The sequence below is a fragment of the Hibiscus syriacus genome, unplaced genomic scaffold (assembly GCF_006381635.1).
Source record: "Hibiscus syriacus cultivar Baekdansim isolate YM2019G1 unplaced genomic scaffold, ASM638163v2 tig00110342_pilon, whole genome shotgun sequence".
NCBI lineage: Eukaryota > Viridiplantae > Streptophyta > Magnoliopsida > Malvales > Malvaceae > Hibiscus > Hibiscus syriacus.
In genome coordinates this window covers 706,084-720,591 of record NW_024062693.1, presented here as the reverse complement: position 1 = coordinate 720,591, position 14,508 = coordinate 706,084, and the positions used below count along the sequence as shown (strand labels likewise).

Here is a 14,508-nt window from a genome sequence, read left to right as displayed (position 1 = left end):
AGTAACACTCGAGAGGGAAACTAACCTTTTTGTCAACAAACTTATAAATAAGTCCACGAGTTGCTAAATACGTTTATAAATTAACGTACTTAGAAACAAGTTTGCTCATAAATATAAATTACAATAATTTTATTTAAATTTGATCATTTAATAAATAAACATAAGATTATAGTATTATTTTCATGGTATAACAATAATTTAATAATAATTTGTTGCTTTATGGAAGAATTCAGTTATCTCATTATTGCTATGATTAGATGAGCGCACTTGGTTCGATAATAATGTAAAAAAAGATTAAATTGACGTAATTTTAAAATATGAATAATTTAATTTATTAAATTATTTTGAATTAAGAAAAAAATAATAGAATGTATAACTTTTGGGGACTAAATTATACTAATCAGATGTTTGTTTCATTTTTAAAAGAGTGATCCGTTTGTAATAATATCTAAATTGAGTGATATGTCTGGAACTTTTAGAGAAAGTGACCCATTTATTATAAAATATATAATAGAGTGACTTGGAGTATATTTTACCCTTTTTTTTTCATTCGTCAATCGCCTCCTTCAAAGTCTAGGATGGCATTGGCGCATTTGTCCATTCTTCGTAAGCAGGACTAGTAAACCTGCATATTATAGAGAAGAAAATAAAGAAAAAGTCGATCCTAATTGGGTAAAAAAAAAAAAGAGGAAAGAAAAACCCATCATCTTTGAGACAAGAATTACTTGAAATTTGAACAAAAAATTCAAAAAAAAGATCGATTGATGAAAGGGAAATGGAAGAGTTCAAACAGAAAGCTAGGGCTGCCAACTGCCCTTCTCTTGTGCTCACTCGCATTCCTCTTCGGCTTGTTTGTTCCCACCTTTTTCTTTCAGGTAACTTGTAACTTGCATTCACTTTAAGTGTTTATAATTTGGGTTTTGCGTTTAATTTGTGGGTTTTATTTACAGGATGCTTCGATAATTAGACCCAAGCCGAGAATGCTCGAGGTGGTGCATGAGGAGTATCGTGATCCGATGCCAAATGGAGCAACTGGGGAAAGTTCGATTGAATCTATACCCTTTCAGGTCATTTTCTCATCTTCTTTTTCTTGCATTTCTTTTCCTGGTTCTGTGCATTGAATTTTAAATGATGGCTTGAATTATTTTACGAGTTTAGTCATTTTCATATTGGTGCGAAACTTCTGGGTAAATCTAGAACGAAGATTTCACAGTATAGTTTGGAGAATACATGAATGAGAACGTTCAAGTTTGCTTGTATTAGAGTTAAAATTTTATCCAATTTGTACCACTAGTGAGATGATAAACTAGATCCTTAAGCAAGCATGGTCGGGGGTTTGGATCCAAACATTTGCTAATGGAGCAAATTGGGTTGAGTGGGGTCGCTCTCATATTGGGCCTATGCATTACCGGATCCAACTTAGTCTATTAATAGATCGAATACCGGTGATTACACCAATTTTTTTTATCTGGGCGTGTTTTCCAAGGTCTAAAGATGAGCTTTCTAATATTATAGAGATGCAATGACACAGAACAGGGATTTTAGGTGGAAATGTTTTACATAACTCAGTGGCTGTGACTTGTGATATGCTAGGACCATGTTAAACTGCCCCAATGGATGGCATTGTTAAAACTGTCTGCTTTTCGTTGAATGCAGGTTTTAAGTTGGAAGCCACGAGCGTACTATTTTCCCAACTTTGCAACTGTGGAACAATGTGAACGTGTGATTGAAATGGCAAAGGTGAACCTTAAACCATCTGGTTTGGCTTTGCGCAAGGGAGAAAACTGAAGAAAACACAAAGGAACTAGAACAAGGTGCCCCTTTCTATGCAATTATTTCTGTTTTTATCATAATTTCTTTGTGCTTTTGAGTTTAATGTTAAGTTATAAGTCAATGCTCCTATTAATTGATTCAAATTTAAATCAAAACCAGATATAGCCTTTGTGCCTGTGAATTGTTTGAAATACTGAATACTGGTAGCTTCCTTTCTTGATGATGCTTGTGTTGTTAATTTATATTTTCCTTGGAAACAGTTCGGAACTTTTCTCATGCATCAGATGATGAAACTGGGACCTTGGACTTAATTGAGAAAAAAATTGCAAAAGTTGCGAGCATCCCACAGAACCATGGAGAGGTACATTTTATTTTCTTCTAAAACTATTGTTATTATTATTATCTCATATTGTTTGTTGTTAGTATCTACAACAATATTTGAGAATGTTTTTAGCAAATATGGACATGGCGGACACTCTTTTGGTGGGTTGTTTTTCCAGTTTCATTTATTCTTCCCATTTCATTTGGCTGCAAAATTAAGGGAATTATAAAATTAACTGTATGAAATGGACCATGGAGTATTGTGAATGAACCTTTGAAGAAAAATTCAATTCAATTTAACTTTCAAAGACAGTTTAATCGTAACTTTGTAAGCATCCCCACCAAAGCAATTGTTAAGGCTTGTAAATCTGCCACCTTATTGTTTGTGCTCGAAATTTCAGATGTGTACTTCCTCAAATGTATTCTGGCATCTTGGCAAGAGTTACCATGTCATGCTGCAAAGATTTAAATTGTTTGAAGTTACATACTTGTAGCCTATGACGGTCATGTTAATTGAACTGTCCCTAGAAAGATTATTAGAATCACATATCATAGTTAAGGTGTTTAAGAGGTCGTCCCTAGAAAGGGCGGATTGGAAAACACTCTTTTATGATCATATCACCCCCAGGGAGGCAGGGATATAGGTAAATACATTGTCCGCATTTAAAAAAATCTTTAATGGTTTTATTGATTTAAATGTGTCTGGATGTTGGAAATCATGTTATTGATATGGCTATAATACGCTTTTTTGATTTGAACTGATTTCACTAACTTGTGAATCTTGTAGTGTCTAATAATAAACCAATACCCTGCTATTATTTTCTTGTTACATTCCCGGTTTGTGTTGAAATTTTGAAATTGAAAATCTTTCCTATTGTTTGTTTTTGAACTGCTCTAGGTTGACATTCTTGTATTGCAGGCATTTAATATTTTGAGGTATGAGATTGGGCAGAAGTATGATTCTCATTATGATTCGTTCAATCCATCTGAATATGGTCCGCAGTCAAGCCAAAGGGTATGGTTTTATACGTGAATCTCATCATTACATGCCTGTTTAATCTTAGTTTCTGGATATTTTATGTGCAATTTGTGGAAAACTGAAATAATTATTGTTCTATATTCCTTAAGTATGGTTGGATGTAGAATCCAGTTAGATTTGTTTTCATATATGACTTTTAAGTTCTATGCTTTTTTGGGAGAAAGATCTAAGTTCTATGTTTCTTTATAACAAGTGAATTATAAAATCTATTTCTTGTAGAATAATTAGTTTTTTCTAGGGTCTATGTAGTTAGCATTTTTTTAGTTCTTCATTCGTGGCACGGTGCGGAATTTTTTTATTTATAGATTCTTCTTTTGATGCTTCATAGTTGCAGCTGGTTCATTCTGGGTTCTTCTAGTCTGGTTTTAGTTTTCCAATAACTTATATTCTTACCATCATCGTGTCTTCTATCGTCTCTTATATATTTTTTACCAAACCATCATGCAAATACTGATGCCTAAGAACTAATACATTGTGCGTAATTGACGTTGAACTGTCTCTTGCAGGTTGCATCGTTCTTGTTGTATTTATCTGATGTAGAAGAAGGTGGAGAAACAATGTTCCCTTTTGAGGTAGATTCCAAAATACTAATTTGCTTCATCTCTCCCTAGTTTCGTCAATAGTAAATATCGTTGCCAGGTTTCTGTACTGACCTCATTATTTGGTTGCAGAATGACAGGAGAGTCAAAGGTTACGACTACAGACAGTGCGTTGGCCTAAAATAAAGCCACGAAGAGGGGATGGACTTTTATTCTATTCACTCTTTGTGAACGGCACTATAGATCCGGTAATTTTCATGTTTTCAAATCAAACAGAATGCTCGTTGCGTTGCGCTTCATTAGTCTAAAATAACGTTCGTTTCAGGTATCGCTGATGCTTTCTCTGATTCGAAACATTATTTGCAGACATCTCTTCATGGAAGCTGTCCAGTGATCAAAGGGGAGAAATGGGTTGCTACAAAATGGATTAGAGACCGAGACCAATATGACTAACCGATGCAGTTGTAAGAGAAGATTGAGTGTTTTGTGCTAATTATCATGTAAACCTATTTTTTTTCCCGGGAAGGATAATTCTATATGAATTCACGACCATTTTCGACTTCTTTTTACCATTTTGGCGATAAACCATGGATGAAAAAAACTAAACCGGATTGGGCAGTCCAACTGGTTGACTCGCGGATCGGTTGGTTTGGTTAAAGAATCAGCCAAAACTAGTAAAAAAAATGGATAAACGTTATAAATTTTGAATTTTATTTTGTTAATTTTCATTTCTTATTTGACCTTATTTAGTTAGTTTACTTTTTAAAAGGAAACATCGTCCGATTTGGGAGATTCAGATTTGAGTAGGTAGGGGAATAGGACTTGAACCTGATAGATTTTGATTAGACTTGACTTGATCGAGTTGGGTTCCTTTTAAGATTATGTTTTGATTGGATTGGGTTGGGGTTTGGGTGTTTAGGGTTAAAATATCAACTCGGGCCAAAAAATTTGTAATTTTATCATATATATTTAAGGATAATTGTAATAATATCAGTTTATATATAATTTTCTTTGAATTAAATACTTATTTTTATTGAATAAAAATAATATTTTTTTAAAAAAATATATTATTTTGTGTTGGGTCGGGTTTAGATTTTATCTCAAAAAAATCAAATCGGGTCGGGTCGAGTGGAAGGTGTATATTTTTTGAGTCAGATTTAGGTCGGATCAGATGGATAAAAAATTCAGCCCGATCTGACCCATGCCCATCCCTAGATTTGAGTAGGTGTATCTACACAATGTACGTGCGTTGTCAATGATTAAGAGAAATTTTAATTAAATATTATTTTAAAACCATCCATACCATTAAAAAAACTATTTCGATGATTTATCGGGTAAAGTACCTCAAATATCCTTAAATTATGATTAAATGATTATAAAATCTGATATATTTAATGACCATTTCATAATAATTTAATAGCTTTAATAATTATTTTATTATAATTCATAAATCTAATGAAAATTGAATAACCTTTTTAAGTTCAATAGTTATTTGAACATAGTTTAGGTACCTCTGGTGGAATTTACCCTAATCATTCGTATCTACGTCTTTGTGCTCCATTATCTTTGATTGTCATCATTCACCGTATTTCCCCCCAATATCCCATTGCCTTGTAAAAGGAACTCGACCCTTTTCCAAGTTCTTCAATCCCATTCGATCAAAAACCGTTTTCAAAAATCTTGATCAATCCTCCATGGGAGGAGGAAATGCCCAAAAATCCAAGATGGCTCGTGAGAAGAACTTGGAAAAGCAAAAGGCCGCCGCCAAAGGTTTTACAATCTTTCTGCTCGTCCATCTCTTATCTATATCGTCTTCTTTGTTCCTTTTTTTTTTTCCTTTTGAACAAAAGATTTGTCTTCTGATTAAATCTATTAATCATCGTAAGCTTTTATTTGTTTACTTTGTTTTGATAGGAGCCAGCTTGACTCTAGGTAGTATTTGTTAGGGATTTAGCACTATTTGTTTTGCTTGATCTGTTCCTTTTTCCAATAATTTTTTTTGTTTCCTTGTGGATATAGACCAATATTCAGAAACTGGGTTGAATTTCTTTTCGCTGTGTTGGCAGGTTTCTTTACTAAATTTTGTTGAACCTTGCATTTTCCCCCTGGGTTAATATCCATTTCCTTGTTGGTTTTTGTATTTGTTGTTGAAACAAGCTTCTGCTTTACAGATTCTTAGATTAAACTGTCAAGCTGCTGGAATTTATTGCCTGGTGGATGCTTTCTTGAAATTATACTTGTGACTGTGGTTGAGGCTGTTATCACCTCTTAATGCTTCACTGTTATTAGATTTTGTTCAATTTTCTTCTTTTCGAATCCCCGAGGAATCAACACTTGATTTTAGCTTATCTTGCATGAGCTATTGCAAATTGTCTATTTTTATGATAAGAATCTGACAATCTGTATGATTATTTTCCTGAAAAAGATTGCTAGAAAATATTATTGATGCCTAAAACTGTGTATAATTTCTGAATATTTGTATCTCGAAATGGTCTGTTATTGTTCGGTTTATGTGGTTGGGGGTGATAAAAGAGACTTGCAGCATGATGAAATCTCGTTAGTTAATTCTAGTATCTTTTTGTTTAAGCTTTTGACCTGCTTAACAACCATTTCTTAACTGTGATAACAGTTCCTCGAATAGATCATGAAGATTGAGTAATTCTGCTAATCAAGTTCTTTATTCCACTGCTGCACTTTTAGTTTTGTTTCTGGTTTGGCCGTAGTTGTTCTTTTGTTGATCATTGATTGCATGAGTGAAGCAACATTGTAGCTTTCAAATAATCTTTCTTATTTTTGATATTTCATTCAGTCACCATATGTTTAGTTTGATACTATTAAATGGACACATTTTATTTAGTTCATTGACAGAACCTGTTGTTTTTTGTTGTTGTTCCCGTCATTGCTGGCCTTCCCATCGGCTACTCGATGAAATCGTATTTTTGTCGGTGGTGGTGGCTGAATACAGTGCAAGGTTTGCATGCAAACATTCATCTGTACTACATCAGAAGTGAAGTGTCGGGAGCACGCCGAGGCAAAGCATCCTAAATCTGATCCATACACATGTTTTCCTCATCTTAAAAAGTAGCACACTCAACTCAATAACGAACTGGGGAAGTTGACTTGTTGCCTTGGTTATGATGTATGATTTAACTACTTAAAATCTCTTTCACAAGCGTGTAAGCTCACACAAAGCTTTTAATGTTGTAGTTGCCGTGTCGTGTTCTATCATGGGTGTCGATTGGATCTACTCAGACTTGATACTTGCTTGTTGCTTGAGTGGGATTATAATTAATTAATGTGGTGAAGCTTCCATTATTCATGTTTACCTTTTGCTTCTCTGTTTCCTTGCAACTCTAGAAGAACATTCTTAGAAATGCTTAGACTGAATGTGATGCATGCGACGTGTACGGAACTCAGTCTATCGGTGGGTATATGATATTTCCATTGATGATTTCTCAAGATTTCGATTATTTGTTTGATGCGTTTTGACAATGGACATTATCAGTTTCAAAGGTTTTATCCGGTCGATTAATTTGAATTGAATACTTCAGAAGTTCATTATGATGATATTTTCATTTAGTTTGCTCTATCTATAAATTAGATTTCATTTGTAACTCATTTATAAATTGGATTTTATTCAGATTGGAAATTTTGATTTAATCTTGTATTTATTTGAGATTTTAACACTAGAATTTAAAGAAAATTTTACGGATGCTGCATGTTTCCTTGAAACATTACACGTATTCTTTTATTAAATAACTTTTATAAGATCAAATTACAACAAAACTCTATTCCCATGTGTAATGGGGTAAGGGGAGGTAGGGTAGTAGGCTGCTCCCAACGTCAGGGTTGAGAGCAGCTTCCGTGGAAGACCTCCGGCATTCAGCAAATTAAAGATAAAGATAAAATGCAATGCATGTATAAATAAATAAATGCATAGTTGAACAATATTCATATGCAGTCCTCATATGCACGTCTGTAATGGGAAGCAATCCCTATAAATAAATCCCTGTATTAAAATATCTGCATATAGACAGAAACGTAAGACTCGACTAAATTTAAAAAGATGGAACCTGAATAGAAGGATACACAATAGTCAACGGTAGCAAGCTACGAGAATGAATGAAGTCTAATGGGTTAAAAACCTAAACTAAGGCAACACTACTTCGCTATCCTAGTTTTAAGCCTTCATAAATTCTAATGACATATACGTATATAAAGTATAAGTCATGGAAATTATTAAAAATGCATTAAAAAGAAGACAGAGATGTTACACCCTATGTTTGTGACTCGCACTACTCGGCTACCATGTCTTAAGTCTCCATACTTTCCTATCAGATGTCATATCCTTGGTAATGGTTAAATCCTTCAAATCAGCTCTCAAGCAATCTTCCCACTTCCACCTTGGTCTTCCTCTCCTTCTAGCACCGTCGACTGTAATCAACTCTACCCTCCTAACCGCATCTGACGGTTGTCGCCTAAGGACATGCCCAAACCACCGTAGTCTTCTCTCCCTTAATTTTTCGGATACAGACACTACCCCTAAGGGCATCCTAATAGCAGAGTTTGGTGTCATGTCCCACAGAGTTCTACCACATGCCCATCGTAGCATTTTCATTTCTGCGGCATCCATCCTCATTATGCGATCTTTCTTGATTGTCCAACATTCCGATCCATACAACAGCGCATGTCTCATTTCCATTCTATAAAATTTTCCCTTAAGTTTTAGAGGCAGCCTCTTGTCACACAAAACTCTAGTAACATCCCTCCACTTTAGCCATCTCGCCTTTATACGATGTGTAACGTCATCATCTATACCCCCATCTTTATGTATCATAGACCCTAGGTACTTGAAACATTCTTTTGAAGGGATAATGTGTCCCTCTATGCATATTTCTATATCTTCATCGTTTTTATTTTCACTGAAGTTTGAACATAAATACTCTGTCTTTTCAATATTGATCCTTAGACCTTTTACTTCCAAAGCAGTCTTCCAAGCAGCCAGTCTTCTAGTCAGCTCAGTTTTTGTTTCGGCAACTGTGACAATGTCGTCAGCGAAAAGCATAAACCATGGAACACCGTCTGGTGTCGCACAATAGATGTCATCCATAATCAAGGCAAAGATGTAAGGGCTAAGAGCTGACCCCTGGTGGAGTCCGATTTCCACCGGGAATGCCTCGGTGTAGCCAACTGTAGTTCTGACGTAAGTAGTAGATCTACAGTACATATCACGAATCACCTTGATATAAGCAGTTGGGATCCGTCTCGTTTCCAAGGTCTTCCCGATCGTATCGCGGGGAACACTATCATACGCTTTCTCAAGGTCAATGAACGCCATGTGAAGATCTCTATTTTTTCCCTATATTTCTCCATAAGCCGTCGAAGTAGATGAATCGCCTCTATAGTAGACCTGCCTGGCATAAAGCCAAATTGGTTTTCCGAAACCCTAGTAACTTGTCTCAACCTAACCTCTATCACTCTTTTCCATAGCTTCATGGTATGACTGAGCAGTTTAATACCTCTGTAGTTGCTACAATGTTGGGGATCTCCTTTATTCTTATAGATTGGTATCACCGTAAACTCTCTCCACTCCTCTGGCATCTTGGCAGTCTCTAAAATAATATTAAAGATGTTGGTCAACCAATTTACTCCCTCTTTTCATAGGGCCAACCACACAGTGATAGGGATTTGATCTGGACCTACAGCTTTGTCCCTCCCTATCTTTCTAATAGACATTTTGACTTCCTCAAACCCAATCCTACTTGTAGGGCATCCATTGGCCGCAAGATGATGGTCGTCTGACCCATCAACGGTACTATCTCTACAAGGAGATGCACCGTCATTAAATAAGCCAAAGAAGTAACTATCTCAAACCCTCTTAATATCATGATCTTTCATTAAAAGAACATCATTGTTGTCCTTAATAAACCTAATGCTACCTAGATCCTTTTTCCTATTTTCCCTAGATTTTACAAGCCTGAAGATGACGTTTTGTCCTTCCTTGGTGTCTAATTTCTTGTACATTTCCTCGTATGCCTTATTCTTTGCTTTAGCCACTGTTTTCTTGGCTTCCCGCTTTGCCTCATTGTATCTTTGTTTAGCTCTCGATCTTTCTTCGTCGTCATTGCATTGTAGAAACTCCTTGAAGAAAGTTTGATTTGTCTTCACCTTAGTTTGGACTTCGTCGTTCCACCACCACGATTCCTTATGTTCCTTGACCTTCCCTGTCGACAACCCAATGGTGTTTTTTCCCACCTCTCTGATGGAATTTGTCATATTTTTCCATAACATATCTGCATCATTTGAGTTTGTAGTTCCAAAACCTGTACTTGACACCACCTTACTCCTAAAGTCATCAGCTGTCGCTCCATGTAAGTTCTTCCAAAGGATCCTAGGTTTACCAAGTTTAGCCCTCCTATGAGTGCTCCGCCCGTGGCGTACGCGGAACACCAAAACTAACAATCTGTGTTGTGATGCACATATCTCTTCAGGGAACACCTTACAATCAATGCAAGCCCATCGATCCCAATTTTGAACCAGGATGTAGTCGATTTGGGTACAATGTACCCCGCTATGGAATGTAATCAAGTTTACATCTCTCTTGTTAAAGAAATAATTAGTGACCACCATATCGTGTGCAGTAGCAAATTCAAGCAACGTACGCCCCTCCTCATTCCTAGTACCAAAACTGAAACCCCTATGAACACCGTCATACCCGTCAGTTGCACTACCTATATGGCCATTGAAGTCTCCCCTTATGAAAACTCTTTGGGCCTCCGGAATGCTCCTAAGTACATCATCTAACTGATCCCAGAAGCAACTTTTCTCCCTCTCCCCTAGTCCAATGTGTGGGGCATACACTGAGAGGACATTCACCACTTCCGCTTCTATAATAACCTTAATCAACATGATCCTATCCCGGTATCTACAAACTTCAACTACATTTTCCTTGAGCCTAGAGGATACCAAGATACCCACCCCATTTCTAGCGTTATCTACGCCTGAATACCACAACTTGTACCCATTACACTCTCTGGCACGAGCCCCTTTCCACCTAGTCTCCTGAATACATGCAAAATCTATTTTCCTATTACTAAGTACGTCGGTCAGCTCCAACAACCTAGCATTTAAAGTGCCTACATTCAACGAATAAACTCTAAGTACAGTCTCCTTGACACCACTCTATCGAGTCCTCCCCCTATACGCCCTATATGATCTAAAAGAAGGACATGACCTCAAGAAATCATCTGTAGCCGAAGCTATGAGGAACTATGAAAAAGAAATCCAAAGAAGAAAGAAGATGCACCAATAAAACGTTAGAGAATTGAGGGGTACTAAGAAGCCTAGTTGGTTACTTAATAGGATTTTAAGACAAATTAACACTATCTTACTTAACTTTAGGCCAGCCGCTAGAAATCAAGTGGTAAAATCACAACAAAATTTATAAATATTTATAACAGATATACTCAATTTGAAATATAAATAATGATATAAGATACTAGAGGTATAGGACAATGAAAAAAAATAGATCTAGTAACTCCTACTCAAAGCAATATAGCAAAATATAGATCCAGTAGTGCCTTAAAGGTGAAGAATGAAGATAAAAGGAAAGCCCTTGATAACCATCAATTACCAGTAGTGTATTAGCATGAACTTCACTTGGATTATTCTAGAGTACAAGACAAATAATTAAACTACGCAGAGTCAAATATTATCCTCCGAAATTAAGCAGCAAAAGGCACGAAAATTTGAACCAAGTAACTACAGAACTGAAGATTAAAAATAACTAAATTGAGATCACAACTCGAGAGAAAGAACAATAAAACCCCAATAAAGGAAATAACGTGTAGACCTAAAATTAATTGAAAATAATTCAAAAAGGAAAGAAAAAACCCAAATTCAAATCCCAGAAACCAGATCTAATCCAATTCACCAAAACGAAAACCAAATCATACTAGCACTTGAACAAAGAAATATGATTCATTCAACCCAAAAATAATCAGGGGAAAACTGGATCGAGTGAGGAAATTTGGTACCTTTCTCGAGGATTCCAATGGAGGGGATTTGGAAATAACTAGAAAAGGATGTTAAAATCAAGCTTACCGGCAAGAAAATCCAAGCTGAAACTGAAAATCCTGTGAGCAAAAGCAGATCCAAGCTGCCGAATCACTGTTGCTCAAAATAGAACTGATGGAAAGAGGTAGATTGTAAAAAATTCAAATCATTTTTATAAGATCAAATAAAATATATGTTATGAAGTTTTATAAAAGTACAAAATATCTAATCAATTATGAAGCGATTTCAAGTGGACAAAGGTGAAGGGACGTAACTGCAAAGGTCAGCTTTTTGGAAACCAACAACAAGAACTTTGAAACTTTGAAGGTTATGTGTAATTAGAAAGACACGTGGCGTTAAAAGACAGGGAGAAGCTATCGTGTCAAAAAATATTATTTAATTAACAAATTAACAGCCCGAACTCACGGAGAGTGGTTCCAATCCTTCCTGTACGCGCTGCACCTTTACTATTTCATTCTACTCGCTACTATATCCACCCTTCTATTAAATTAAAATTAAGTTTAATACATCATGCAACACCGGAATTTAATGTTTTATATCTGCATTCTTTTATTTGATATTTAAATTTAATTCTTAATACAATGAATTTAATTTGATATCTAAAATTGACAAACGTAACATATATAATGTTTAAATTTGATGTTTTAAATTTTTAAATGTGCACACAATTGAGTAATTTATTAATTTCATATACAATCGTTTAAAATAATTTTTAATGTTATGAATGTTGGATTTTTTGGATGGTATTTGGGGGCCCGTTTTAACAAAGAGCGTTACTTCCTCTGCTATCTATATAACTGCAGATTTGTCTTCACAGGTAATCCCTTTCTAATTTTTCAAACATGTTTTTTTTTAAACTTGAAAAACATTGTATTTACCTTCTGTTTGGTTGATGGGAAAGTGGAAGGAAAGGAAAGAAAGTCGTCTGTATTGTCTGGAAACTTCACCTTTTTCTTTTCCTGAAAAAGGATGCCTTTTCACACCAAAAAAATGGGAGGAGGCCAGAGCGTGGCCGAGGGTATGTAAAGTGCGCGACGGCACAGAACCTCAAAAAGTAAGGACTCCGAAATTAAATATATTTATCAGTTGTTGTCATTAAAAAGTAGAAAAATATATATAGAACAGTGGTTAAATCATTGGGCCCATGACTTTGTTGATCCTAAGTTCAAATCTCGTTAACAAGCAAAATTATTTTTGGGAAAACAATGCAAGTGGGTTTGCTTAATATAATCTTGTTATAAATTTTTTATTATTTCAGAAAAATAAGTTCGAGATCTAAGAGCCCATTTACAAGAACTTACACAGAGACTCCAACAACCTAACCACGGGAGAAGGCTATGCTTGAGTTTTTTGACAAGTCAAATTTGACTTGTCTTATGCAGAAAATAAACATTTCATTTCTTGGGGCATTTATAACATTAAGGCATCACAATGTGTTTACTTGTGCTTGAACAAATACCATGTAGTAATTCATTAAAAATGATTTATTGGTTATCTTGTTGTTTAATTATCATTTGAACTTTGTTTTGTGGTATTAAGTATACTTTGCCTGCATTTGGTAATGAACTACACATTCCTGTTTGTATTTGTGTTCCCTACTTGCATCAGGATTCGGGATCTAAATCTTTTATTATGTTTTTAATATGGAATTCTATGGTCATACAATTTCGATGTCGCCGGAGGATCCTTACGACTTGGTGAGGACGTCACGCATGGCTGGATATGGATTGTTGATATTAGGGGCCGTCTCTGCATTTCTGGTTCAACTTGATGTCGAAACTCTTTCCGAAGAGGGACTTGATCACTACTTCCAAGAAAATGGCCATGGGGCAGCTCGTTTTTGGACCTGTCATAACAGTTGTTTTCTTCTCGTTGAATGCTCGTCTACAAGGTATGTTCCTTACATGTCATAAGATGAACACTGCTTTGCATTCATCAGCTACTACTACGACGACGAATACAGCTTTGCGATTCTTTAGTTGCTCTATTATGCTCTGGTTATTCCTGTAATGATATATATTCCCTCTACCGGTTTTTATATTTTACAAACAACTGACTTGCATCAATGCATGATGTTTATTACTCATGCATAACCTTTTTATAACCATATTTCCACGATCCAACTAGGAGCCGTATCGCTTTTAACCATTACATATATGAGAAATAATCGACGTAAGTACCTGCTTAAGCTGTTGCGGATGGTTGTAGGTGAAAGCGGTGGAGAAATTGTTTCCAGGTTAAAGCGAGAATTGCTTCCTACAATGTTAAGCGGTGTGATGTACTGGCCGTTTTGCGACTTCATCACTTTCAGGTTCATCCCAGTTCATTTGCAGGTATGGTTGATTCTTCCTTCCTCATCGTCGCTTGAATTAGTGAAATGGCATCCATTTTGACAGCCGCTGGTGAGCAATTCATTTTCGTATTTGTGGACTGTCTACATGACATAAATGGCAAGTCTAGAGAAACCGGTCTCGGCTACCTGCTGATCGATTAGCTACCGTCAATTCTCTCGCATCTAAGATCTGGCTTTCTACAACAGGTTGAAGATCCGACAAAAATATTATTAACTAACTGGAATCCGGTCCTTCTTGTCTTCGTGCAACGATATGCCTAGGGGTAAAACACTAAAACTCAGAAGGGGTGAATCAAGTAGGGAATCATCATATTTTGGTTATTGTGAATTTTGTTTCCCTCCTCTTCTTCTTCTTCTTCCACTTAAGTTCTTGTAAGGTTACATTTTGATTCCAAAATCTGGTAATA

At 35.7% G+C, this 14,508-nt stretch overlaps 1 protein-coding gene and 1 pseudogene across 1 annotated transcript; both read left to right on the top strand.

Annotated features, from left to right (window-relative positions):
* Positions 1 to 588: 588 nt before the first annotated feature.
* On the top strand, positions 589 to 4,250 carry LOC120120605 (annotated as a pseudogene).
* A 9,164-nt stretch (positions 4,251 to 13,414) lies between these two features.
* Positions 13,415 to 14,292, top strand: LOC120120617 (PXMP2/4 family protein 3-like). The gene is made up of 3 exons (XM_039140211.1): positions 13,415 to 13,639; positions 13,957 to 14,081; positions 14,145 to 14,292. The coding sequence occupies exons 1-3, from the start codon at positions 13,519 to 13,521 to the stop codon at positions 14,193 to 14,195; spliced, it is 297 nt and encodes a 98-aa protein (XP_038996142.1). The 5' UTR covers positions 13,415 to 13,518; the 3' UTR covers positions 14,196 to 14,292.
* The last annotated feature ends 216 nt before the right edge of the window (positions 14,293 to 14,508 follow it).